We start from the raw sequence: 26758 nt of genomic DNA, 5'->3' as shown, positions 1-26758 counted from the left end.
GGAGTCCGCGGCCAATAGAAAGACCGCGCTCAGGTGCTCTGGAAACAGGATCCCCCCGGCCCCCAAAGCCCATGGGGCTTCAGTTCCGCCATTCAGACGGTGTCCTCCTCCCTCTGACAAGAAAATAGTCTTCGATCCTGGTAAGAGAAAAGTGCCATTGGGGTGGGGAAGGGTCGTGATTCTGGGGGGAGCGTCGGTTATAACAGGCGAAGGGATATTGGGTTGCTCTCTCAGGCGACTTCAGGGGGTCCAGTCTACGTTAATCTAGTCTCATCAGGGTCTATCCAGTTCGGCAGCATGTATGGAGCCGACTAAGACCGTTTTTCGGGTATATGGCTGCAACAGGATGGGCGTCTGGAGGTCTGAGGAACGGCGGCAGACAGTCTCCTGTGTTTCTGGCGACCATTGAATGCAGGGCATGTTAGACTGAGGGATGTGTTAAGCTTTATCCCAGCAGCTACACCTCCCAGAGTTGCCAACTTTAGGTTGGGAAATATTTGGAGATTTGGAGGGTGGATAGAGCCCGGGGTGGCAGGGTTTGGGGGAAGGGAATAGCCTTGTACACTGTAGAATTCACGTGCCAAAGCAGCCATTTCTTGCAGGATGAGCTGTAAAAGCAGATATCCAGGTCCTACCTGAAAATTGGCAGCCCTGCATCAGTACATGCCCTGCAATGACTCCTGAGTGGAGTACAATAAATCTTTCAAGTGGGGTCTGGCTGCCCGTTTTGTGCAGTGCTGTTAAGAGACTAGAGTTGACCCAAAAGATGCAGACAGAGCCATGTGGTACACACCACCAATGGCCACTCTCTGCACACGGCCCCGACAGTGGTCACTTTTGACATGTCTGGCCTGAAATTTGTAAAACTGATATAAAGGCAGGTCAACGTTCCTGTATGCCTAGCCTGCTTCTTGCTCCACTGCTCAGTAAGCTAGAGAGGAAACATTGCTAAATGAAGACATAGAGGAAAGCAGTGGAATTGATTTGCAGGGTATTTAGCAAGAAGGTGACTGTTGAACTACAGAGCAGCGAAGTTGGTATGCTTTTGATTGTTCTGTGCATCTATGATGTTTACCTTCATTAAAACAGGAGGCCAGGGACAGTTGAAACACAAACAACATTTATTCCAGTGTGAGCTTTCATGCGACAGATGTCACCCGTAAGAGAGAGGCTAATATTAAAAAAATGTGAGCAAGAGACAGGTGGGAGTGGGAAGACATTACAGAGAGAGGGTGTACAGGCACAATCACCAGTCAAAGATAATGCAGTCCATTCAGCACGGGTGAGCGCTACTCTTGACTGTAGATAGACCAGGAGATCCAAGCAGATCTAATGAGGGAGGGTGTGCTGTGAAATTTGATAAGCAGAATTAACATCCTCCTCGGGTAGATCCAGGTATGTGCTTATCTTACTCTGTCACTGGATTTCTATCGAGTTTCAGTGCAATAAGCTAATGCATCTATCCCTCCCCTCCATTTATCTTTGAGTGGTCTGGTGTGCATAGGGATGATTTATGCCAATAAAAGGTTACTGACTGACTGACTGGCATAGGGATGATTAGAACTGTTTGGGGGGGGGGGAAAGAAGTTAGCACCCTGTTTCTATCTCTGAGAAACAGTCTGGCAGGTAGAAATTTGATAGCGGGTCTTTTTCTGGTACTGAAATAATGTGGTAAAAGAAAGCTCAGCTTAGTTCTTTGTGTGGAGTGACTAGTGGAGAAATGGATGTGAGGCTGTAAAAAAAAAGTGGCTGGGTGGCTGCCCACCAGAGGTGATTCAGAAGTTGCATGTGTGTGTGTGTGGGGGGGGAGCTTCTGTGGCAGAGTTGGGATTCAAACCTGCTTCTCCCAGATCTAACTGCAGTACCACAGTGGCTGTTGTTTTCAATAGCTGCCACTGCTTTGTTTTTTGCCTTCTAGAATGCAATACTATTCATACTTCTTCGGTACAAGCCCAATGATTTTTATGGACTGCAGTGATTCTGCATAGCATTACTATTAATTTCATGTGCATGCATGAGGTCCTGGCTTTGATCCAGCTTCTTTAGGTTGAACATCTCAGATGGGTGCTGCTGGGATCCCCTTCTGCCTGAGAACCTTCAATTTAACCCTTCTATGCAGCCAGCTGGGTCACCTTGGGCTCCTCACATTCCTGATAGTGCTATTCTCACAGAGCAGACCCATCAGGGCTCTCGGCGCCCCACCTCCCTCACAGTGTGTCTGTTGCACTGAGAGGATGGGAAGGCAATTATAAGCCGCTTTGAGGCTCCTTCTGGTACAGAAAAGATGGATATAAAAAACAACTCTTCTTTTTATAAAAGACACTGCTGAGCTAGGTGAACTCCCTAAAAGACAGCTTCATAAGTTTGTGCTGGTATCCATCCACATTTATTTATTTGTTTGTTTGTTTATTTATATCCTGTCTTTTTCCCCAGTGTGGACCCAAAACAGCTTAAAGTGTTCTCCTCCGCTGCATTTTATCCTCACAACCTCCCTGTGAGGTAGGCCAAGTTGAGAGGGCATGACTGGTCCAAGGTCACTCAGCAAGCCTTCCCTGGTAGCCTGAGGATTAGAACCCGGGTCTCCGAGATCGTAGCCTGACACTCTTACCAGTACACCACTCCAGTTGTCATACGTAAATGTGCTTCCAGGCTTCTGTCTGGACAGCTTGGCCCCCGTGAGTACAGACCACGGGCACTTCTGATGCCTGCCTAACTAACAGGGGGTGAGTAAGTAAAGCTGGAATGCATTTAAGCAGCTGCTGAATCCCGCCTGGAACATGTGACTGCGTTACATTTTGCCTTTTTTATTCACCCCATATGAATGTAAAGCCCCTTTTCCTAAATTGTCCTCTGGAACCCAGAAAGAAGCAATTGGACCCTGCAGCTTGTGAAAGGCACTCCGCCCCTTCCTTTGAAACCAGAGCTTCAGATATCACAGCCTCAGTGCCTTTATCTCTGGCTCCAAACCCGTTCCCATGGCAACCTCCTCCCGGTGCTGCTAGGCCTTAGACTCCCAGCCGCATCCCAAAAGCACTTGGCACACGCACTGTTTTGTGCAAAAGAGGGGGAGAAGGCGCGTGTTTTCCTTCCTAATGGGCCATGGCAGGACATTCAACAAAAAGTGCTGAAAATGCTTAGAAACCCCCAGAGTTTGGCTTCTAAGGACGCTAAAGCCCCGCGTTCTCAGCTCAAAGGCTACCTGATGCTCGTACGTATGAATAGTTAAAGACATTTGCTATGAATATCCCCAGTTCTGAAGGTCTGCCCACTGTGGCTGCCATGGAGATTAGTCGATTCCCCCAGAGAGGGAACGAAGGGAAGGCAGCTGAGCCGGTGATCCGTGGCAGGCAGGCAGGCAGGCAGGCGGAGAGGTTGCTGGGGAAACAGGGACAGAGGCGTCACCTGGTGCAGAAGGGTTAGACGTGCCACAGGCAGCTGCATTCAGAGACTGGCTCATAGCAGATTCCGCTCCTCGCTTGCCTGTTCAGTACAAGGCCAGGAGAAGCCATGTTGGCAAACCAGAAGAGACCCAGAACAGAGAAGGCCGCTGTAAAAAAACAGACAGAGCCATTAGAGGGGAGAATTGCACGTAGGGATGCCAGCCTCCAGGTGAGACCAGGGGATCCCCGGAATAACAGCTCACCTCCAGGCTACAGAGATCAGTTCCCCTGGATACATAGAGGCTTGGGAGGGTGGCCTCTAGGGCACGTACCTCAGTCCCAAGGCTTCACCACTACATCTCCAGGAGTTTCCCAACCTGGACCTGGCAACCCTATCCCCATCCCCTGATTTGAGCCCAGTTACAACTTGGAAACCAACAATATTTTGGAAGCAGGAGCTTTTCAGAATCCTGGCTCCCATTGTCAGGCTGCAGACAAACTCGGTCTTTAGCACCTTCTACATCAACAGACCTGTTTGTCTCTCGGGGCCAACAGGACACCCGTTTTTGCTCTAATGGCCCAAAAGTAGCTGAGGAGGCCGGTCTGGGGCCAACCCTCCTCTCCGTTCTTCATCTTCATCTTTTCGAGACCCAGAGAAACGGGTGGCACCTGGCCTCGCTAAACCTGCCTATGGAGGCGTGTTCCTTCTCCTGGGGCTTTTGAGTGGTCCTGACTGTGCCAGAGTACCGGTGGGATCTGCCGGAACAGGTTTCGGTAACTGTTGCCTCCCCCTGAGGTGCCGGATTAGGATGCAAAAGAAGAAGAGCTGGTTTTTATACCCCGCTTTTCACTACCCAAAGCAGTCTCTAAGCAGCTTACAAACACTTTTCCCTTCCTTTCCACCCAACAAATACCTTGTGTGGGGCTGAGAGAACTCTGAGAGAACTGCTCTGTGAGAACAGCTCGAAGAGAACTGTTCTGTGAGAGCAGCTCTAGGAGGGCCGTGACTAGCCCACGGCTGCATGCGGAGAGGTGAGGAGTCTGCCCCTCTTAGCCAGCCCACCACGTACCAGTGGATAACATGCTGCTCACTGAAAGCACCACCGACGTATAATAGAGCTCAGGAGTCGTGTTGGCCTAGACAAAAGAGAGTTTGCGGTGATCACACAGGCTTGGTACACAAAGAACATCAGAAGAGCACTGCTGGACCTGACAAAATATACAGCATCCTCTTTTCCACAATGGCCGTACAGATGCAACTGAAGGCTCGCGAGTAGGGGTGCCAATTTCCAGGTGGTGGCTGGAAACCTTCTGATATTACAGCTGATCATGAGGCGGCACAGATCAGTTCCCCTGGAGAAAATGACCACTTTGGGACTCTTAAGGCATTATGCCCCACTGAAGTCGCTCCCCCCAAGCCCTGCCCTCCTCATCCTCCACCCTCCAAACACAGAGCTGGCAATCCTATCCACAAGCCAGGCCACAGCTTCTCCTGTTGTTACTCCGAGGAACAGGTATTTGCAGGTAGACTACTGCTGAGCATGGATGTTCCATTTGTTAGACTGGACCTATCCCTATATGAATTTGTCTAATGCCTTTTTCAGCCATCTGAGATAGGGGCCATCCGTATATCTTGGGGCAGTAAGTGTCACAAGTTACTTCCACTTCCAAGTGTCACAAGTTACTTCCGCATTGTCTGAGTGAATAACTTTCCTCAGTACAAGATTAAAAAACAAAACGGGTCTGACTTTCGGACTCAACTTCTAATCGGATCTAAGAAGGAGCTGTCTTGGAAAAGGACTTTCAAATGGCGGTTGATAGAACTAGGTCCGAGAGGAAGAAAGTGCAGGCAACGTAATTCCTTTTTAAAAACCACAGTTCTAATCCATCTCGGTTTAATGAAATAAGGCCGATCGGGTGTCAGGATTAAGATAGCTTCAAAGAGGTTGGGTTAGGAGGAAAGAAAATGTATGCATGGAAGCAGCTTCAGAAGCTGTAAGCATGGGATATCGAAGCAGAGGCCACGGCTCAGTGGACAGAGCACCAGCATTGTGCGCAACACTTCCCACATTCAGTCCCAGCATCTCCCGTGTGTGTTCTGTTCCGTGTGTGTAAGCAGCCCTGGAACCCCACCCCAAATCCCGTGGGGACGGGGCCAAACGCAAACCAAAACTCTACTAACGCATGGGGCCGCTAACGATGTCAGTATAGCCGTGCAGATGCCTTCCACAAACGAGCCCATCCCAAAGATGGCAAAGACAATCTTCAGCTCCCCTGTCAGCGGCTCCACCCTGACCAGCAGCAACGCCAGCCCTGAAAGGATGGCAAAGGGGAAGAATGAGCCGGCTCACGTATTCGCACCACCCCAACATGGCCTTCCGTCCATCCTGAGCCCACCTGTCCGTTTCACGAGATGGCCCCCAACCCCAAGAGTCTGGAGACCCAACAGACCATCCTGCAGATCTTGGAAACCTTTTGGGTGGTGGGGCGCTCTGCGGCCAGTGGCCAGTCCGGAGGCTAATGGAAGGGATGGCTTTCACCTCTGACGTGGTGCTGTACGCACGTGCCCCTTGGAGCAGAGGCATGCCTGTTCGGGGCCGTCTGGTTCAGGAGCCTAGCCTGGGGCAGTGGTTAGGGTGTCAGTCTAGGGGTCCCAGGATCAAATCCCCACTCTGCCGTAGAACCTCACTGTGCGTCCTTGGGCCAGGCCCTACCTGGGTTGTTGTGAGGATAAAACAAAAGGGGAGATTGTTGGGTTGGGGAGCCAAGCGGGGCATGAATATATCTTGGAGGCCCTGCCGTCTTCCATCTGTGAAGCCAGGCAGCCCAAGAAAGTCATCAAGACATGGAAACGCCCCGTTGCGCAGGGGACCCCTGCCTGTAGGGTAGGCAGACATGGCCACCATGATATAATCAATAGGCCCTGAAGCCACACCTTGACAGACGGCTTGCGGTACATACCGACAGTGAAGAAAGTGAAGACGATGCTTCCAACCAGGTTGTAGAGAAGGGGCTGCCCACAGTAGCGGGAAGACCTTGGTCTGAAAAGGAAGAGGGAGAAACCAGATTTTTGAGGTATAAGGTTTTGAGAGTCAAATCTCCCTTCATCAGATACAAACAGAACTCAGGGAGTGTTAGGAAGGTTTACGGGTGTCCTCACAAGGACCTCCAATCCTACTTGTATCTGACGAAGGAAGGTTCCAGACTCAAAAGCTCAAGAACCAGAAAATCCCATGGGTCTCTCAATTTATATGTTCTAAAAAACAAACAGCCACATTGGAATGGGCTGACAAATAAGAGAACTCCATCCGTTCCAGATAAACTACCGTGGTTACGATAAAAGGCTAAAGCAAACAGGAGCACAGAGACTAGAGCCAAACCACCAGCTAGAGAAACAAGGTGGCCAGCTGCTGCAGAAAAGGGTCTTGACCAATTGAGGACCCTTTTCTGTATAAACTGATGACCTGTCAAAGTTCGGCTCCACAGTTACCCACAATGCCTGGAAGCTGGATTTTGTACAAAGTACAAACGTTTGACCATTTTGACATGATGTTGCATCATTTATTCCAGGGGGAGTCAAACTGCGGCCCTCCAGATGTCCATGGACTACAATTCCCATGAGCCCCTGCCAGCAGATGCTGGCAGGGGCTCATGGGAATTGTAGTCCACGGACATCTGGTGGGCCGCAGTTTGACTCCCCCTGATTTATTCAGCCAGTACTAGCTGCAGGGACGTGACATCCTGCCTCTTCAGCGTCGGAAACAGCCGCTTTGGAAATTTCTTAATTGTGCTCTTGTCTTCACTTCCTTACCAGCTGGGATCTCGCTTTTCAGACAATTAGAGCTCCCGAGGGTGGTGGATTTTGCACCCGCTACCCATTTCTGTGCTTATACAGGGCGACCATGGAATGCATTGCAGAATCCAGTCACTTGGCTCTCAGTTTAATACGGCGCAGAATCAGCCTGACTCTGAGAGAGAACTGAAAGGGGGTGATCTGCTTCCTGAAGCCGTCACTGTGACCCTAAGAATTTCCCAACACAGCCTTCAGTTGTATTCTCAGTCCTTCCCACGTGGAGCTTGAACTCTCAGACCGTCTGGAAAGGAGCTGCTAGCCTCTTGTGAGCAGAGGTTTTGACTCCAAAAAAAAAAAATTCAAAACCAGTCCCCGAATCCCAATGGGCCAGGCTGTAAGTTCTCCCTTCTCAAGAACCACCCAGGAAATTCTGATCAGCTCCCCCCATATTCACAAAGGTACGCAAGCATGTAGAAGTAGATTCAGGTGGTGGATCAACAAAAACAGCCCCTTGGTACCTGAGCAGGACGTAGATTTGAAGGAAGAGAGCAGAGAGTCCAAGGATGACCAGAGCCGCCTGGCTGGAAAAAGAAAAGAAAAAAGACTCCCCAAGCCATCACAGGGTTGTCATTCAGGGGCAAAAACACTTCAGCCAGCTGCACGCTTGATATGGGGTGGGTCAAGATTCAGTCATGGGCTTTATTCCTAAAATCTGACCGAGGGATGTAGGACGTTGTTCCAGACGTTGAATGGTGGTTACAAAGGTTGGGAAATTGCAAAGCCCTCCCTCCCATGTTGGGTGTTCTATTGCAGAACCCCTAGTGCTTTGCAAAGAATCCAGGGACACAGTCTAGTGCAGGGGTAGTCAAACTGCGGCCCTCCAGATGTCCATGGACTACAATTCCCATGAGCCCCTGCCAGGGGGCTCATGGGAATTGTAGTCCATGGACATCTGGAGGGCCGCAGTTTAACTACCCCTTGTCTAGCGTTTGTATGGAAAACTGGCTTGGTTTCTTGGTCCTCCCTTTCTGCATTGACTCACCCACCAAATATTTGGGGCAGGGGGAATGCACGGTGTTGTAAAGTGCCCCCAAAGTTGCATCCCGGTAGGGGTGACACCTTGCCAGCTGCCAGCCCTGAATGCACGAGTCTTGTGCCTCTGGCATAGTGGTTAGGGCACCAGCCTCCCGGGGGACGGAGAGAGGAAGAGCAGAGGGGATGAGGACGGGGACGGGCTGCGTGCTGGGGCCTTACAGTCGGAGTCGGTGGTGTTTGGGTAGCCATCGGCTGAAGTGGTAAGCCACGTGAGCCAGGCAGAAATGGATCATAGCCGGCTGTGGAGGACCTGCGAAGAAAGAGCAGGGTCTGTTTAGGGCTGGCCCCATCATCCAAGAGGGATTTTAACCATGTTGTTATAGGGAGGGGTTTGGGGAAAGGATGGGCCTCAACAGGGTGCAATGTCCTAACGCCCCCCCCTCCAGAGCTGCCATTTTCTTTAGGGGAATGGATTCCTGTCGCCTGGAATTCAGTCACAATTCCTGGAGGTCTCCAGGCCACAACTGGAGGTTGGCAAGAGTGTCCCCAGCACATACAGGCTCGATGCTTATTAGGTGCTAATTCCAAGCCCCATAATCTGATAAAGGCAAGAGGGCTTCTGAGCATGGCATAGCCTGCAGCTAGTGCAGGGAGTTGCCACTGCTGCAGGGAAGTGAAAAGAAGGGGCAGTGCAAAGGAAGGTTGCTAGTTCGAATCTCATCATTGCCATAAGCTGGCCAGCAGTTCTCCCTCAGCCCGGTTCTTCTCCCTGAAATACGAGGGAAATGTGCTGCCGGAGGGGTTGCAGCCCAAACACCCCAAGCACTGTATAAATGATGGAGCAGGGCTGCTCATGACTATGAGAGGGCAGGACAGGGTTGGCGACTCCAGGTTGGGAGATTTGGGGGTGGAGCCCAGGGAGGGCAGGTCTGGGGGAGAGGGAGGACCTGAGGGGGGGGCAATGCCTCTGAGCCCACCCTCTCAAGCAGCTTTTCTCTCCAGGGGGACTGATCCCTGCAGCCTGGAGCTGCATAGTGATGCTGGGGTACCTCCTGGTCAGGGAACGCATATTCCTCCTCGAGAAGTGTCGTGGCGCATAAAGGCGGCGGTGCCCGTGAGCGTGTGCAGAGTGCATCCCCCCCCGCCCCTCGCGACTGGCGGCCCGGCTCCCGGGCACTGTTGGCATCGGCTCGTCTCCGCAGCCTACCTGGCGCGCCGCCGAAGGGCTTCAGCCGGGCTCTGCTTCGCCGCCGCCGCCCCGCTGCGAAAGCCGCCCGCCGGGCAGCGTCTCTCTCCGGTGCTGCGCTTGAGGACTAGCGCCGCCGGGCCGCGTGCTGGGTTCTGGCGGCGGGGGCTCCCGGGGTTGCCAGCCTCCAGGCGGCGGCGGGAGGTCTCCCGGCCCCCCCCAGCCCGTCCAAAGCGGCCGTTCTGGAGATGAGTTGCAATTCCAGGAGATCTCCAGGTGCGACCTGGAGACTGGCCAGCCGGCGGTTTCCCAGAGGGGCCCCTGAGCTGCAGCCCTCCGGGGAGCCAGGCCCTCCCCCTCCGCGCCCAGATCCGCCTGCCCGCTTTCGCTTTCGCTTTCTGTCCCGGGGGGGGGGATGCACCTCGGCTCCGCTGCCCTGCGCGCTTCGTTTGGGCGCTCCCCGTGGAGGCTCGGCCGCTATCTTCCCCACCTCCCCCTCCCGCTCTGTCTTGCAGCAACGGGGCGGCTACCGAGGGGGCCGATGGAGAATTGCGACCAGCGGACCGAGGTGGTGCTCCTGGCCTGCGGCTCCTTCAACCCCATCACCAACATGCACCTGCGGCTGTTTGAGCTGGGGAGAGACGGCTTGAACGACACCGGTAAAGTGGCACGCGTTGGGTCTGGCCCCTTGGGGGTGCCAGTCTCCAGTCGGGACCTGAAGATCACCTGGAGTGGCAGTTGATCTCCAGGTGACAGAGAAGTTCTCCTGGAGAAAATGGCTGCCTTGGGTCCCTCCCCAACCTTTGCTCCTTCCCAAGTTAGGAAACTCCTGGAGATTTGGGGGTGTGGCCGGGAGAGAACCAGGGACCTCAGTGGGATACAACACTGCAGAATATGCCCTCAAATTTACACACATTTGTCAACCTGGCAGAGGCTCATGGGAATTGTAGTTCATGGGCATCTGGAGAGCCACAGTTTGGCCACCCCTGCTCCAAATATTGTGTGTGTGTGTCCATAAGCATAAAAACCCATTTGTGGTTTATCCAAGCTGGAATGCACTGCTGGAGTCTCTCTCAGCCTGCCGTGGCTGCCCTGTTTGAACCGTTCTTGGTTCCACCCAGGCCTGGCTGTGGGCTAATCCCTTGAGCGTGCTCTCCCGCCTCCCTGAGCCACCTCTGGATGAAATTTATAGCCCTGCTTTTGCGGCCTTAGTGGGCTCCCCTAGCAAGGCGTCCCATCCCCACCTTGCTAGGAGAGTACCTAAAAGCAGGTCCAGTGAATTCAAGGGGGAACGGCACCCCAGAAGCCGGGCAAACACAGCGACAAGAACCGGAGACATCTTTAAAATCCTCACTCCGCTCCCGGCTCTGTTTGCATGGGGGGGGGCAGCAAAGAGGAGGCACGGGGGGGGGGGGCAGGAGGCAGCAGTTCCAGGGCCTTCTGCCAGCCTGTGTAGATTTCCAGATGCCACTGCCGGAATGTACCCGGTAATGGACACCGGGCCTTTATTTATTTATTTGAGATGTCAATGCCTGGCCCTTTCAGCAAGACTTCCTCCAAGTCAGCCTCCAGTTTTCCATACTGAAAGCAACAGCAGGGCTGTCATTTAATAGCATTAAAAAAGCGACTGCTGGCAAGGGCTCATGGGAATTGTAGTCCATGGACATCTGGAGGGCCGCAGTTTGACTACCCCTGCTCCACAGCTTTGTGGCTTTGCTTGAGGTGGGGCAGGGAGAAGGGAGGGGAAATGTTATCCCCAGCTTTTAAAGACACAGGGCAGGCTTTCTGAACATTTTTTCCTGTTGAGAACCCCCTGAAATGTTTTTCAGTCAAGGGAGGTGATCTTGACTTAGATGGGCAAACTGTCAGGCTCCACATTCGGATGCCCCGGGGATCTCTTCGGAACGCTTGTTTGAGGCGCTGCACCAAGTGAGGGGTCTAACAGCCAATGATGTCTGTCTTCCGCACAGGGAAATATAAAGTGGTCAAAGGGATCCTTTCGCCAGTGGGAGATGCCTACAAGAAGAAGGGCCTGATCAGCGCCAGCCACCGGGTGACCATGGCACAGCTGGCCACAGAAAGCTCCGACTGGGTGGGCGTGGATGACTGGGAAAGCAGCCAGAAGGAATGGCAGGAGACAGTCAAAGTGCTGAGGTATGGTGCAGGAATGCCGGAAAATCACAGAGGTGCTGGCCACCCAATACCAAAAGCCTCTCCTACCTCACAGGGTTTCTTTTGTGGGGAGAGGAAGGGAAAGGAATTTGTAAACCACTTTGGGACTCCTTCGGGTAGTGAAAAGCGGGGTGTAAAAAAGCAGCTCCTCTTCTTGTGATTTTTGCAGCCTAGAAAATTGGTCTGTTCAAAGCCACTGCTTTTAGACGACTGTTTCCTTAGGATCTCAGCCTTGACTCCAAAGTTCCTGGCCTGTACAGTTTCCAAAATACGCTCATAAGTGCGCCGGAGATACCTTGTGGTTTCCATAACCAGAGAAATTGCCAAATAAGAGTTCAGAGTTTGGGGTTTCGAGGCCCTATATAGTTAACACCCCCTATGCTGTTTGTAAAATCTTGATTTCTTTGGCAGATACCATAAACAGAAGTTGAACCATTCATATTCCACGAACAACTTTGATGAAGTAGCTTCTCTGAGCAAACCAGGCCGGAAGCGGAAACGGGAGGCAGGTGGCCGACTTCCTGTCAGAAGGAACCAGCCGAGTTCGGAAACGAAAGGTCAATTTTCCGTTCAACTGTAGGAGAAAAGAGCTGGGAGCCGGGTCCCCCTCAATTCCAAGTGATGGCAATTTGGGGTGAAAATGTACCATTTGTGAAGGATGCTAGACCTAGAGTGAAAGTGGCATAACATGCTGTCTTGGCATGCATAAATTTCCAGTGTGATGGAGGAAAAACCAGCTTGGCAGGTGTCTATTGGCATGTGCCTATAACCTTGCTAACCCGTCTTCAGCCACATCAGACCTGTTTTGCAACCAGTTTTGAAATGTTAGTTTGCCCTAAGTCAGCTGCGACAGTAAAAAACCGAAACATACGACACATGATGCAGAATTTGCTCACTTTGCGTAATGCCTGCAGATTGCGGAATCCAGCAGTTTGTTAGTGCAGAACTGAGATAAACCCAGATGTGGAATTTGAATCAATTTAGCAGAAACTGCTCCACTTTTAGTTTTCAACTGGGGAAAATGCAACAGGGGTGCTGAGGAGTGGGTCTGACACTTGTCCTCTTTGTGACCTCTTTTCAGGCGTTCCCCAGCTGAAGTTGCTCTGCGGTACAGACATCTTGGAGTCATTTGCAGTTCCGAACCTCTGGAAGCCGGAAGACATTTTGGAAATCCTGACTGACTACGGCATGGTGTGCATCACCCGCCCCGGGACCCAGGCTCGGAAATTCATCTACGAATCCGACATCCTCTGGAGCCGCAAGGAGAACATTCACCTGGTGGAAGAGTTGATCACTGATGACATCTCGGCTACCAAAATCCGGCGAGCGCTGAGGAGGCAGCAGAGTGTCCGCTACCTGGTGCCTGACAGCGTCCTCGCTTACATTGAAAAGCATAAATTGTACACTGCAGAGAGCGAAGACCAGAACAGCGGGGTCATCCTAGCACCTCTACAGAGGTACACTACAGAGAGCAGCAGACCCTGAGCCAGAGGGGGTGGGCAGAAAGAACGGTAGCAGCCTACATCTCTGGCCCTCTCACTGGCTGCAGAAGTCAATAGGAGCCTTTTACATGCTGGGATTGGGGTTTTTACAAAGGGTTGCCAACTAACCAAATGCAGCCTGGACTGCTCCTGTGCTTTCCCCAGCACCTTTAGTTTTCAGCGATCAACGGGTAAAGCTTGCCACAGCATAGAGACGAGCATGATTGTATACCCAGATCTAGAAATCCAGCTTTGCACAGGAGCAGAGGCCAGCAAAGGAGATGGCAACCCCAGGCTTGCATTGCACTGTAGATGCCATGTATGCTTGCTAGTGGGCCCAGTCTGACAGTCTCTCTTCTTGGTAGCAGCTGGGATCAGGCTGCATAGTGCTTGTTTGTGTGTGTGTGAAGCTACCATGTATCTGGACACATGTGGCCATTAGCTGACCCCAGGGCTACAAGGAGAGAGAAGCACAGAGTCCACAAATTAGCTGGAATGTCCCAGTCCAAACACGATCATGAAGACACATTAGCTGGAGTGACTTGTAGGGCAGCCAGCAGGTTTTGGGGGAAAACATTCTTTCCTTTCTATAGTAGCTGACTGTGTGGGAATAGGCAGCTGAAGTTTTTCATGGCAAGGGGAGGGAAAGAACAGCCCAGGAAGCCTCTATTAAAGGGCCATGATTTCTCTTTCCTGCAGGCCATGGGACATCCCAGCCATCCCACAGACTGAAGTTCTGGTAAAACTTGAAAGCCGTGACTGGCCGTAATTTCCTGGGGGTGTTGCTCTGAGCCAAGGCTCTGCGGTGCGAACCTGATTGCCTTTGCCAAACCGGGTCACATGTAGACCTGATGTGGTAATAAGCGTGACAGTCTGACTCTTAAGAATGCAGAACAAAGTTTGAGTCCAGGAGCATTTTTAAGACCAACCCTGTTTTATTCTGGATATAAGCTTTCGTGGGCAGGAACATGAAAGTTTATAACCAGAATTAATCTTAAAGGTGCTACTGGACTTTAAAAAAGGGATAGCCCTTCATCCTGGCTTGCTAGTTTTCTACATGCAGGTATTCTCACCCAGGCGCTTGTTTGCGGGATCACTGAGCACTAGGGCCTTGGTTTTAAGGCTGGCCTCCACAACTTCATTTGGAAGGAAACCCTCCAGGCACATGCCATGTCTAGCTGCAGGCATTTGCTCATGGTGGGTGAACTACATTCCATGGGGTGGGTGACACTTCTTGTAGGGGCCTGTTTTAAATCCCACCCCCTTGCTGTGAGCTGCTGGCTCCCCAAAGGTAAAATTTTGGCTCCCTAAATATAACCTTTTCAAAGTAATATGACAAAAGGAAGGTGCTGTTCCAACTGAAGACTGGCATCTCGGAAAGTGTCACAGGTATTTCTTACTTAGGTCAAAGATGCACCATTGATGTAGGAAACCAAATACAGGGTTTGTTCTTGCTTGTTCATCAGCTGTATTCACTTCTTGCGCATCTGAGCCTGCCGCACAGCGTTGGTGTTCTTTTGGATTGTTATAGATCTTGTGCAGACAGAACACAACCTGATCGCCTCCCCCGTTAGGTGATCAAGAGCCATCCCAGTTCATGTTCTCCTTTTGTCCCTTCTCTCCTCTCTTGCACACAAATTCCCCAGCTCACAGACCTAACTGCAGTTAGCATTCTGTTTATTCTGAACTGGGGGCTAACCATGGCTAGCTCCAATCAGAATGTGCAGGCTTGGTTCTAACCTTGGTTGAAAACTCCGGTTGGCAACTAGTGTTGGTCAAGTGTTCAGATTATTGCACACATACAACATACAACACTAGCCATGGTTCTGGAAAATGGGTTGGGATTTGTATACAACACAGGAAAGGGACGAAGGAGAGTGACCACAGTGGGGGGTGCTCCCAATCACCTAACCACAATGGGAGAACCGGGGACCTTTCTTCTGCACTGACTTACACAGACAAATGTTTGTGGGGGAAATCTCTACTTTTTCTTCTTAGCTGTCCTGATTTAGTGCTGCTGACACACAATGAGAAACAAGCAATAAAATTTCGGTCTGCCAATGATTCCAGCCTCCTTGCATTAGCAGTTTGCAGCTGAGAATTCCATCTTTATTCAGGCCATCTTCCATTGATCTTCCCCCAAAGCCCTTTTAAATAGTAATGCTGGTACTTCAGTTTCTCCATGCATTTAATGCTCCTTGAGAAAGCCACGAGATCAACCCTGTGCAATGAACATGTGAACAAATGGTAATAAACATCTGTTTTTGTGCAATCAGCCAAGTGTGCTCCTTTTTATGGTAGCATCACCATCTGAGATCTTTTCAGAATGCATCAAAGCAGAAGAGGGAAAGAGAATAAAATGTTTAGGGTTGTCAGCTTTCTGGAAGAAGACAGTCCTCTGTCTCTATGGGATGTTATTGGCCAGGTGAAATTATTTGCCTCCCTCCCCTGAAAAGTTTCAGCTGTCGGCTCTGTTAAAGGGACATTTCCTTCTTCTAGGCTCCCCCCCTTTTTTTTTCTGTGGCAATGTTCAGAACAGCAATAATGGTCCCAAATGATTGGGTAGGGGGTGGGGGTGCTTTCTTTTTTACTTAATTATGCCTTTCCTTACACTGAAGGTTAGAGAACAGCGCCAACTGGAGGGCTGAGTGACCCAGTTCTCCAGAGGTTGACATACATGCGTGAAGTTTGAGTTGGAATGTGGTCAGAGTTCAAAGTCTCCAGCCCACTCGGCCTGCGCTGCCTCAATGCACGAGGGCAGTGGGATCTCAGCTTAGCAGTGAACAATGGGGACTTCCTTTTACACCCATACATTGTCAGAGGTATATATAGAGCTCTGGCCAAAGCACATTTGTAGGGTAAAGGTTAGCACATGGTTGTTGCTTCATCCTGTTCACAGGCAGTGCCATGAAGAGAGAAGATCTTGTCTGAAGGTCACTGGACAGAGGAGCATGGGCCACTGGTAATCCACGACTTTGTTCTTGCAAGGGAAAGAAGGATCTGTTGGTCAGAAAGGAATTAGATTTGGGGGACGGAATCCTGGGGGGGAGGGGGGGCTTGGACAGGGGGACTTCAGTGGGGTCCAAGGCCATAGAGTCCCCCTTCCAAAGCAGCTGATCTGTTGTAAATCCAGGAGATCTTCAGCTACCACCAGGAGGCTGGCCATCCTACAAGGTACAGAGTAGAAAGGCCTGGTGGAAAATGTCCTGTTCCTTTAATGGTGGCTTAAAGTGTGGAACTAGGAGGTCACTCAAGGCACCTGGTAAATAGCACCTCATTAAGCTTCTATTAAAGAGACAGGGAAATTCTCCAGGAACGTGGCACTCCTGCCTGAGGCCAAAAGAAGACCATATGGCTTCCCCAGGGGAACAAAACCTCTCTACGTTGTCCTTAGGCTGTGTGTACAGTCCACGGTGACCTACCCACCTGGAACCTATGGAACAACAATAACCGGCAGCTACCTGCAGCAGTGCCTTTCCCTCATCCATGAGCAACTCCCCCCCTCCAAAACAAAATTGGCCATCTGGCATTCAGACCTTAGGCTTTTTAAATAACAATCTATTACCCCACACTCTTCTCCCAAGACTTCTCTCACTTTATTTAAGAGAAAAAATTGCTCAGCAAGCTACAAACATCTAAAGAATATTAGGCTTTTATACCCTGCTTTTCACTACTCATAGGAGTCTTAAAGCAGTTTACAATTGCCTTCCCTTCTTCTCCCCACAACAAACACCCTGTAAAGTAGATGAGGCTGAAAGAGTTCTGAGAGAACTGTGACTGGCCCAAGGTCACTCAGCTGGCTGAACGTGGAGGAGGAGTAGGGAATCAAACCCAACTCTCCTGATTAGAGGCTGCTGCTCTTAACCACTACACCACACTCTTTCTCTCTGGATCTGATTGTCAAGAATTATCTATCAAACTGTGCAGAGTGACCCATTTCCCACCTTTTATTGCCATAGATGAATTTGAATGGAAAAGCACATTTGACCCAGTAAAAGCCAAGAAGTGGTTAAAGGGCTCTGGCTCATGCCTCCTCCCCTGTGACTCAGGGACTGGTCCTATTGACTCCACACCAAAGATTGCAACCAGTGTGAACTTTCTCCTCCAGGTTCCAGATCCCACCCCCTGGCTAGCCGGGAGCCCACACCCACCCAACAAGACCAGCTGCAAGCCTTTCTCCCTTCCCCATATATAGAGGATCAGGGAAGGGAGTTTTGTATGCTTAAGTATTGTCTTTTCCCCTTCTTTCTGTGTGGTCCCTGCTTGCTATAATGCCTGTGGATTTTAGTGGCACTTGGAACTTTGCTTCTAGTGATAATTTTGAAGGCTATATGCTGGCCTTAGGTAAGATACTATAGTTTGGATTTTTTTCTCCCCTGCCTTTTCCTGGGGCTTGTGCTGAAATCCTTTCTTAGCTGGGTAAACTCTTTCTTGGTCCAAAAGCTCTTTTGCATTCTGGACACTGTTCTATTGTGTATGTAAGTTATGCTTTTGTAGCAAGAACTTGTTCCAATTTCTACTTTTCTTCCGTCTTGTCCTAGCTTGTGTCCTTGGTGTGGTAACATGCTGGGTTGCTTGCCTGGCTGTACAATGTGAAGATGTCCTTAGACCACACCAGGTCTTTCTCTTCTTTCCTCGGATTTCATTCTGTGTTTTCTGGTGGTTCTCCAGTTCTTGTTTAATATCTGCTCCTTGAAACTAATTGGTTTAGAACGGTGTAACTCTATTTAGGATTGTACTGTAAGGGTCCTAATTTAAATTTACAGATAATCGTGACTTTCTATTGAGCCACACTCAATGAGGGGCACTTTAAGAAGCTAATGACAATGGGACCGTGAGAGTAGAACCCATAATGTGCAGTGCAGGTGGGGCTATATCTTTAGGATGCTTTGGGCTGATCCTGCATTGAGCAGGGGGTTTGACTAGATGGCCTGTATGGCCCCTTCCAACTCTGTGATTCTATGATTTATACCCACAAGTCAAAAGTGCTATTTGAAAGAAAAAAGCTAAGTATTCAAGTTCTCCTGTTGCTTTAGAATTTAGGCTGGGTTCAATTTACTGTCAATTTGCGGGATGTTTCAGAGGCGCCTTAAGTTGTTCATATGTGTATGAAGGAGGAAATAGTCTTGGCCCCAATATTATCAGGTGTGTTATATTCTTCCTGACTTCATCTTTTTTGTCTGTAAAACGGGGCTCATAGCATTATTAGATAAATGGATAGATTTCAAGGCAGCTTCCTCACAATATCCCTACAAGATAGCACAGGCTAAGACTTCAGTGAAACCTAGCAGTAGAGGTGGACCTGGTGGCTAAACAGAGTATAGAGAAAGTAGATGATGGTCCAGCACTAGCCCCTGTCTCATCCCCATGCTGGTTCCCATTTCTTAGTCACCTATGATGAACAAAAATCCCTCTAGGTGACTAAACTGGGAAATATTTCCAGTGGTCAGCAAGCTGTTTTGCTTCCTGTTTTACCCTGTGAATCTATTGCAGACATTCTAAAAATAGATCTCATGTCATCTAAATTTGCAACCTGCTAGATTAGCTTTGGAAGGCTATACTTAACAAGACAAAAGCATTTAGATTATTGTGCTTGGCCCTTGTTCAGTGCCCCCACTGTTGGGAGATCTATAACAAACAATCTTTTGGGACTGGGATGGTGGCTAAGCAGGCCTCCATCCAGCGGCAGCAAATCAGCAACCGAATAATTGATTTTGGCACTACCGTACAAGGTTGCTGCAGGACCGATCTTTGGGAGAGGATTGGAATAAGTAAACTGCCCACCATAAATCTCATGGAACTGACATATCTTAGTTTGCCTACTGGCTTACAGACTCTGGAAATGCTCTGCCAAGGGTCTGACCCAAGTCTGAATGTCAGACTAAGAAGGGGAGGGGGAAAGTCAGGCTCAGGGTGATATGATTGCTGGATCCAGTGGGCAAGACACACACAGAGAGACTAGATTTATTTCTGTCTGCCAGGTATTGATTTTGCAACTCGCAAGATAGCAAAAATGCTGCGGCCTCAGAAGGTTATTGAGCAGGATGGGGACTCCTTCTCTATCCGCACAACAAGCACGTTCCGGAATTATTTTGTCCAGTTCAAAATTGGGGAGGAGTTTGAAGAAGACAACAAAGGCCTGGACAACAGGAAATGCAAGGTGAGAGGCCTGTTGAAGGGCCAGCTCTATAGACCTAACTGTGCATGATCTCACCCTGCCCCTTGTGGACATGGTGTCTTTTTACTTAGGACAACATTGTCCTTGATTCACATGTAGGAATGTGGTTTGTATTGCACAACTAAATTGGGAATAGGGATATTCCACACCCTGACATGCAGTGTCACATGGCAAGTCCAAGCATAGCAGCCCTCATTTTGGGTTGCCAGCCTCCAGGTGGGACCTGGGATCCCCTGGAATTACATCTCATCTGTGGACTACAGAGATCAGTTCTCCTGGAGAAAATGGAGGGTGGGGTCGGGGGCATTGTATTATACTGGAGTCCCTATCTTCCTCAGCTCTACCCCCAAATCTTCAGGTATTTCCCCACCTGGATCTGGCAACTCTACCCTGCCATCCCCTACCAGTGGCCAGGGGGGACCTGGAAGCCCTACCTCACTTAGAGAAAGATTGGATAGGTAGGTACATGTGAAGCGGCCTTATACTGAATCAGGTCACTGGTCCATCAAGGTTGGTACTGTCTAATGAGCCAGGTAGCAACCTCAGGTAGATTTCAGGTAGAAGTCTTTTTGCACTGCCTACCGCCTGACTATTTTAATTGGATATGCCGGGGATTGAACCTGGGACTTCCTGCATACCAAGTGGATGTTCTGTCACTGAACAGCAGTCCCTCTGTAGGGTTGCTAGCTCTGGGTTGTTCAGTCTGAGGAGTAGAGCTCAAGTTTATGTTGTGAGGAGAGCTCAAGTTTAAAACCGCCTTTAGAGGAAAGGGTTTCCCAGCTAATATGGAAGTAGAGGGAAAGGTACCCAACTTGGAACATGGATGTTATGAGAAGTAGGCTGGTAACATTTTGATGCCATTCTCTTTCCAATGCAGAGTGTGGTTACCTGGGATGGTGACAAGCTGGTTTGTGTCCAGACGGGTGAGAAGAATAACAGAGGCTGGAGTCACTGGATTGAAGGAGATGAACTCTATTTGGTACCTATATTTCAGCTCAGGAAGACTTTTAGCAGTGAAGCCACTGCATGTCCAAAAGTAACATCCTATGTACCTGGGAGCCAGATTTTGCTTCTGATCCCAAATAACCTCTATATTTGTGGGACCAGACCAATGGTCCATCTAGTCTCACTCAGTGGCCTTTGGAGGGCCAGCAAAATAACATAGAAGTTGAGGCCTTCCCTTGATATTGCTTCCTGGCAATGGGATTCGCAGGTTGAATGTGGAAGTTTCCTTTAGTCATCCTGGCTAGGACCAAATAGCACAAATAGCATTCTTCCTCCATGGATCTTCTAATTCCTTTTTAAAGGTACCTATGGCCATCATGACATCTTCTAGCAGTGAACTGGACCTTTTATTCACTTGTGTAAATAAGTATTTCCTTAAGTATTTCCTTTTGTCCATCTTGAATCTGCTGTTCATCAGCTTAATCAGATGCCTTCAAGTTGTAGTTTTTTGGGAGAGGGAGAAAAATTTCTGTTTGTCAACTCTCTCCACCTGGTGCATAATTTCATAAACCTCTGTACCAGTTCTCCCCACCACCACTGTCATGTGAATGTATATAGATGCCTTTTTTAAGGTCCTGACCCTTGGTGTTTTTTTTTTTAACTTTTGCCTGAAACAATTTTACTATGATGTCATCTTGGCAATCCTTTAGCTGGAGACCAAATCTACAGCCTTCTGCATGCAAAATGGGAACTCTGTCCCTAAGTTGCAAGCTCTCTCCCAAGAATAGCGTGATGTTGATTATCTAACCCAAGGAATATGCAGTACAACCGTTCTGTGTCTTCCCTTATAGGAACTCCGGTGTGAAGACCAAGTAAGCAGGCAGGTTTTCAAGAGAGCATGAAGTGAATCCCAGGGACCATACGACTTAGTAGAAGAGTTGATGAGTTAAATTCAGAAGAATGGTTCAAGAAGGCAGCTTTACAAGGCAAAGATATTGTCAACTGCATTTTCCAAAGGATATGCACTGTAACTGTTACCAGCGTGTCTATTAAAGATAAATTCTTGCAAAGCAACTCGAAAACGTGTATCTCTTTTCAAGCTGCAAAGGCTGTTAATATTAATCATAGAAATCTGCTAGATTAGCAAGGTACTTCTTACATTATCAAAGGAGTAATCGTAGACCTGAAAAGCTGATTTTGGTTAATCTAACTGCATCACTCCTTAACGCTTTGGGATTCTCAGTTCTCCCTTTCTTGCTGCAATACATTACTTAGCGTCTTATGACATCTTACCAGCGAATCGGGCTGGCTGGAAATTCATAGTTACCCAGGGCCTAGCCTTCCTCACAGAAATGTTCAAATTGGGGTGAAAAAAAAAATTGCTTTCTTGGGGCCTTCAGCGAAAGGCTAAAATAATTCCTGCCGGTAAATAGGATTATAGCAGCTAGGCCATACCATCCACTAGGTGGCCCCTGGGTTACACAAAAAAGCTTTTGGTATCTTGTTTTCTGTGTCTGAATTGAAATAGTAATGGCAGACTGATTTATCTAATCTCTAATAAAATTGATAATGCACCAACAGACAAGAGGGTTCAGATCTCGATTGTTTAATTGAGACGGGAGAAGCAGTAACATCTGTATTTATAAATAACAAATAAGTAGAGACGTGAGCTTTCGAGTGCAAAGGTTCACGATAAAACCAGGGGCACCTTTAAGACCAACAAAGATTTATTCGAGGCGTGAGCTTCGTCAGGCTAAGAACTGACCATCTTAACAGTAGGAATATATAAGTGCAAAGGTTGTTAGTCTTGCTGTTTTCTACATTTGAAAAAGAAGACCTAACAAAAATTGCAAGTGGTACCAGGAGCCATTTGGGAAGAGTTGTTGATTTTTCTCACAATAAGGAGCACCTCTTCTACAAGGGTACTGGCTATAACATACAAATCACCCAATTTAAAGCAGCATGTTTAGTTCATCATTAGTTTTGATCGTCCTCCAGAAGATTCAATCAACTGCCTGAATCTCAATAGGGACTAAAAATGCTTTAGAGACAGAAATACATCCCAAAGCCGAAAATGTGGCATGTTGCTGATCTTTTAGTCCCGCATCAATTTTTATAAGTCAGTTTTACTTCTTCAGACATGTCTGGAATAGTAGTTTAGTTCTTGTAGCTGCTGTTAGGAGTTCGAATTTTCCGTCTTGTAAGGTCTCCCTGACAATTTGCCTTCAACACACAGTCTGCACATGTAGGAAGTGACTGATTAAAAAGGAGGGCCTTGGTGATTATGTTTTAACATTACGAATGTCTATTTTGCTTTATTTCTGATTTTTATACATGGAAGCCTCTCAAGAGAAAAATCACCTCAAGCAGCTGCCCCTCCCCCACAGTCCTCTTCCCGCCTCTCGAAATACTCTTCTCCCTCCCCCTCGTGACACGCCTTGCCCCGCCCCTGTTACTATAGCACAGCCCCTCCAAGCCCCGCCCCCCGCTAGAGTCTCCCTGCCCCCACCGCTCCTGCATAGCTTTTTGACTGTAGTATTTCGAGGGCGGGAAAAGAAGGCGTCTCTCACGCCGCTATTGGTCGCCCTGAGCGCGCCCTCTTCTCGCGCGCGCAGCCTAGCCTGCTCTCGCTCCGTCCTGCGGCGGCCCCGCCCCTCGGCTCGCCCATTGGTCGCCGCTCGAGGGCGCGCGCTCCGGCGGGTCCGGCTGTGTGCTTGGGGGGTTGGGTGGGCGGGATGGTGGAGCGAGAAAAGAACTTCCCGCCCCGCGTCCTCCTATTGGCCGCCGCTCGGCGCGCGTGCGCGCATCCCGCCGGTCGTAGGCAAAGCGGGGAGGAGGCGGAGAAGGAGGAGGGAGTCACGTGATGCGACGCAAGATGGCCGCTGCTGCCGCCTTGTTTTGATGAATAATCTGTGTGGGGCGGCAGGAGCAGCAGCAGCAGAGGAAGGGGCGCAGCCTTGGGGGGCGCTGGTGGCGGCGTTGAGCGGCGCAGGGCACGGCCTGGGGTGGGGCCTGGCCTTCCTTCTGTGGCCTAAGCGGGCTCCTCGAAGGCTTGAAGGGGAGGACGGAGAAGCTGTAGGGGAGCTGTGAGGGGCAGGGGAGAAGCTGTGGCTCCGGCACACGCAGCTGGTGTAGTCCGTGAATGTGGGCATTCAGGGGCCAGCAGGCAGCTGAGGCTTTACGGTAAAAGGAAGAGAGGTCCATGTATATGTCTATGGGAGCAATAGGGCTTGTGGGCTACACGGAAGGCAGCCTGCAACTGGGGGTTGGGGGGCACAGACAGCAAGCCGCGGGCTCTCTGGAGTACGAAAAGGCGTCCTGCCGTTGGGGGCTTGGGGAATATAGGCCTCAGTAAGTACGAGGGGTACGAAGAAACGTTGAGCCGACCTGGTGGCTTGAGGGTTGATTGTGGGGGGGAGAGCAAGCCAAGGGGTGTATAGGAGGCTTGGTTGTCTTTTGAGGGCAGGAGTTACGCTGGAGACAACATTTGGACTCTGGTATTAGAGGTAGCTTGGGTAGGCTGTGTGAGGCAGCTGTTTTCAAAAGCTAAAAAAAAGCTTGAACCTGTGGAAGGAAGTGCTCAAAACTGGGGTTCCAGGAGAGGCAGTTAAGGGACAGGAAAGGAGCATACCTGGTGGTTCAGGTGTTGAAAGTGGTTTGGCTTGGGGTTATTTGTGAGTGTGAGGCTCCCTCGTTGAACAGGCGGAGCAAAGGAAGTTGTGTGTGGAGGGGGGGGGAAGCGTGTTCTGTGTTGTTACTCTTAACCTCTGACTATGCAATTTTGAGACATCACTAAGGAATTAGGCAGCAGGATAGGAATTCCCTTAGAAGTCTCTATCCTGAAAGCACACTACTCAAGAGACTTACAGTGTACCCCCTTCCCCCCAACTCCTTTCACCATTAAGAGGAAAACAATGGAGGAGCTGAGCGCTGATGAGGTGAGTTTGAGACTTCTTATCAGTCTGGAAATGGGGAAAGCGGGTGATGAGAAGGTCTGGGCACTTAGATATGCACTGCAAATATATGGTTCTAAGGAAAGGAGTTTCTACTGGCAAGAGATTTTGAGCACTACAGTTATGTCTAAGTAGCAAATTTATATATGTTGTGGTGAGGCATCCAGATAATATTTTGCTGTATAGAAAAATGCACGGTCTGTTTAGACACATCTCAACCTACTGAATAAATGTTTACAGTTAACAAAACGATTGAGTCTCTCTTCTCCCCTGAATAATTGTGTTGTCTTGTGTGATGATTAATAGCTGTCCAATGAAGATCTCAAGATAATTTTTAAATTTGTTTTTTACACAGCTGGATTTGGGTTCAAGTTTCTTGCTAGGTCTAAGCAACAGGATTTTGTTGTATAGCATAGACCTACATGTGACAGGTGATACTGTTGCTTATGGAATGCTTGGAAGACTCTCAGATACTATAGTGATGAGGCTGACAGAGAGTACTTCCTGTCTTACTAAGAGGATATCCTGTATATTATTCAGACTATATGTATTGTTTATCTTTTAAAAGTGAGGCACGTTCTGAGCAGTTGTAATTTCAGTGTGGGAAATCAGTTTGCCGGAATGTATCTGTGCTTCAGTGTTGCTGAATTCCAGTCTGTTCTGATCTCTATTTTTTTCCTCCACAGTAGTACTGAGTTTTTAAAAATGAATAAAACTCTTGTGACCAGACAGTGTTGGCTGTAAAAGCATTCAGAATAACCTGATCAGTTGTGTTGGCAATTTGGTTTGTTATAGACTTTGAAATGGACTCACATTTTGGGGGAAGTAGTACAACAGCTTGAGATAAGGAAAAATTGCCTTAAAGCTGCCATAGCAGTTTGGATACCAAGATTTGAGTTCAGGAGCATCTGGAAGACCCACGAGGTATCTAGGATATGGACTTTTGAGAGTTAAAGCTAGGAAGTAGGAATAGATGTCCCTTATATCCCAGTCAAAATGGGGTGTTGCAAAGAAGGGAGTTAACATGCAAAGGTACAAAGCAAAATGTAGCTTTTCTTGGAGGAGGAGAGAAGTGCATAGGGATAGGAAATGCTGAGAATTAGTAGGCAGAGGCCTTGATTCCCAAGCTGAGGCATTGTATATGTGCAGTCACCTCCTTGGGGATGGAATATAGTCTTTATTATTTCCTGAGCATGTGATTGGGTGGCACATGGAAGGAGTGGGGAGAAAAGCCTTATGCCACATGTGAAAAATCTCGGCTTAGAATTTCATCCATTCCAAGGAACAATCTATTTACTGCAGTTGTATTTCATCTGGCATCTAGGAAATCCTTCTTTATTTTATCCTCATAACATTGTGGGGTATGAGTGAGGCTAATAGACTTAACTACCCAAGATCTCCTAATTTGTTTCATGGCGGAATGGGGCGTTGAACCTGGCCGTTGTTAGCCTCAACTTCTTTGACTTGGCGTGGTGGTGGAAAGTTCCACCAAGTTGCAGCTAACTTATGGTGGCCTAGTAAGGTTATCTGCCTCGTGACCCTGGTAAATCAAGGAAAACTTGATTTATAAACACAGTGGGACATTTATAAACACAGAATTAGGGTGTTGCTGTAAAACTATTTTTTAATGCAGAACCTGAGCATCGTTGACGAAGTCCATGGAATCTTGTTCCTATGGTGAGATGTAAAAGGTTGCTATCTATCCTTTTCAACGTTGGTGTGTAGGAATGTGTTTATATGAAGGACTAAATAGTGGCTGTTACTAATGCTAAGTCATTGAGTGTCTTGTAGAAGAACATGGTGGTTCTGATATCTGGTTTGTAGGCAATGATTTAGCAATCCTTTGGTATTGACACACATGCACAAATGGCTTCAAAACGTCCTTGCATGCTAGGAAGGGAAGACTACAGGTCCCATCAGACACTGGGAGAGATCAATGGCAGTGCTAAAAGGGGAGGGACTTTTAGGTTGGTAAATATTAGTTGCTTCTGGAATAGTAGTTAAACATCTAACTCCTTCATCCAGGTAGGCAAGGCATTATGATTCTACGCCTGCCCGTTTTGTGTAAACCTAATAATTGTAACTGCACATTTCAGATACACTCTCTCATCAAGGGAGTTTATATGATATGTAAAATTCTATTTCTGGCAAGTGCTGCTTTGAAATTTCTGCAAGACCCCACCAACACAACTTTGCTTTTAAAAAGAAACCAACAACTTGGCAGGCTTACCTAAGATCTGTATTGCAGTAGTGATTAGCTACTTCAGGCACATGAAGGGCTTGTAATATTCAGCATTGATAGAGCTCTTTCAGGTGTTCAGGCGGCGCTGTAAGGTGGGCCAGGGTTGTTCCTGTATTGCAGGCAAAGGCTGCTCTGAGGGTGAAAGTGGTTTGCTTAAGGTCAGCTGTTTCCCTCAGGGCAAGGATGAGATTCCAGCGAGCAGCTGCCTGATTTACTGCTCTTTCTCTTTAGCCAGTGCATTGTTCTAACATTTTGCCCGTTTTGAGAACGGGAAAGAGCAGGAATCTTAAATGGGCTTGAAAAAGATGAGGCCTACTGAATCAGAGCAGGATTCCATCTAGTCCAGCATCCTGTCTCCCACAGTGACCAACCACTTGCTCTGGAGGGGCTTAT

The 26758-nt window shown here is 48.9% G+C and overlaps 4 protein-coding genes across 10 annotated transcripts in view; 3 read left to right on the top strand and 1 right to left on the bottom strand.

The window, feature by feature from the left end:
- The first annotated feature begins 16 nt into the window (after positions 1-16).
- On the top strand, positions 17-15322 carry NMNAT1 (nicotinamide nucleotide adenylyltransferase 1). Of its 2 annotated transcripts, XM_077311034.1 has the most exons (5): positions 17-140; positions 9910-10053; positions 11365-11548; positions 11978-12123; positions 12648-15322. In XM_077311034.1, exons 2-5 carry the CDS (start codon positions 9936-9938, stop codon positions 13049-13051), a joined length of 852 nt encoding a protein of 283 aa, XP_077167149.1. In that variant the 5' UTR covers positions 17-140; positions 9910-9935; the 3' UTR covers positions 13052-15322. The 2 variants fall into 2 exon arrangements, with proteins under 2 accessions (XP_077167149.1, XP_077167148.1); XM_077311033.1 differs by lacking the exon at positions 17-140 and having other exon boundaries at positions 9810-10053.
- Positions 1099-9548, bottom strand: LOC143824133 (uncharacterized). 5 transcript variants are annotated; one of them, XM_077311037.1, is made up of 7 exons: positions 9416-9548; positions 8428-8518; positions 7692-7754; positions 6342-6421; positions 5563-5693; positions 4451-4517; positions 1099-3547 (listed from the first exon to the last, which is right to left on the bottom strand). In XM_077311037.1, the coding sequence occupies exons 2-7, from the start codon at positions 8499-8501 to the stop codon at positions 3417-3419; spliced, it is 546 nt and encodes a 181-aa protein (XP_077167152.1). In that variant the 5' UTR covers positions 8502-8518; positions 9416-9548; the 3' UTR covers positions 1099-3416. The 5 variants fall into 5 exon arrangements, with proteins under 5 accessions (XP_077167152.1, XP_077167151.1, XP_077167154.1 ...); XM_077311036.1 differs by lacking the exon at positions 9416-9548 and having other exon boundaries at positions 1099-1347; positions 3403-3547; positions 8428-8678; XM_077311039.1 differs by lacking the exon at positions 7692-7754.
- Positions 15323-17150: 1828 nt separating the features above from the next.
- RBP7 (retinol binding protein 7) lies at positions 17151-21244 on the top strand. Its single transcript, XM_077311041.1, has 4 exons — positions 17151-17391; positions 19029-19207; positions 20103-20204; positions 21022-21244. The coding sequence occupies exons 1-4, from the start codon at positions 17319-17321 to the stop codon at positions 21070-21072; spliced, it is 405 nt and encodes a 134-aa protein (XP_077167156.1). The 5' UTR covers positions 17151-17318; the 3' UTR covers positions 21073-21244.
- A 1770-nt stretch (positions 21245-23014) lies between these two features.
- UBE4B (ubiquitination factor E4B) overlaps positions 23015-26758 on the top strand; it is a 31891-nt gene continuing 28147 nt past the window's right edge. The window contains exon 1 of one of the 2 annotated variants that reach the window (XM_077312327.1): positions 23015-24108. In XM_077312327.1, the coding sequence (XP_077168442.1) occupies positions 24085-24108 (24 nt within the window). In that variant the 5' untranslated portion in view covers positions 23015-24084. The remainder of the gene's footprint in view (positions 24109-26758) is intronic. The other variant, XM_077312328.1, reaches the window with a different exon arrangement.

The sequence above is a fragment of the Paroedura picta genome, chromosome 15 (assembly GCF_049243985.1).
Source record: "Paroedura picta isolate Pp20150507F chromosome 15, Ppicta_v3.0, whole genome shotgun sequence".
NCBI lineage: Eukaryota > Metazoa > Chordata > Lepidosauria > Squamata > Gekkonidae > Paroedura > Paroedura picta.
Note: the sequence above shows the minus strand (reverse complement) of the source record. Positions and strands in the feature narration are given on the sequence as shown.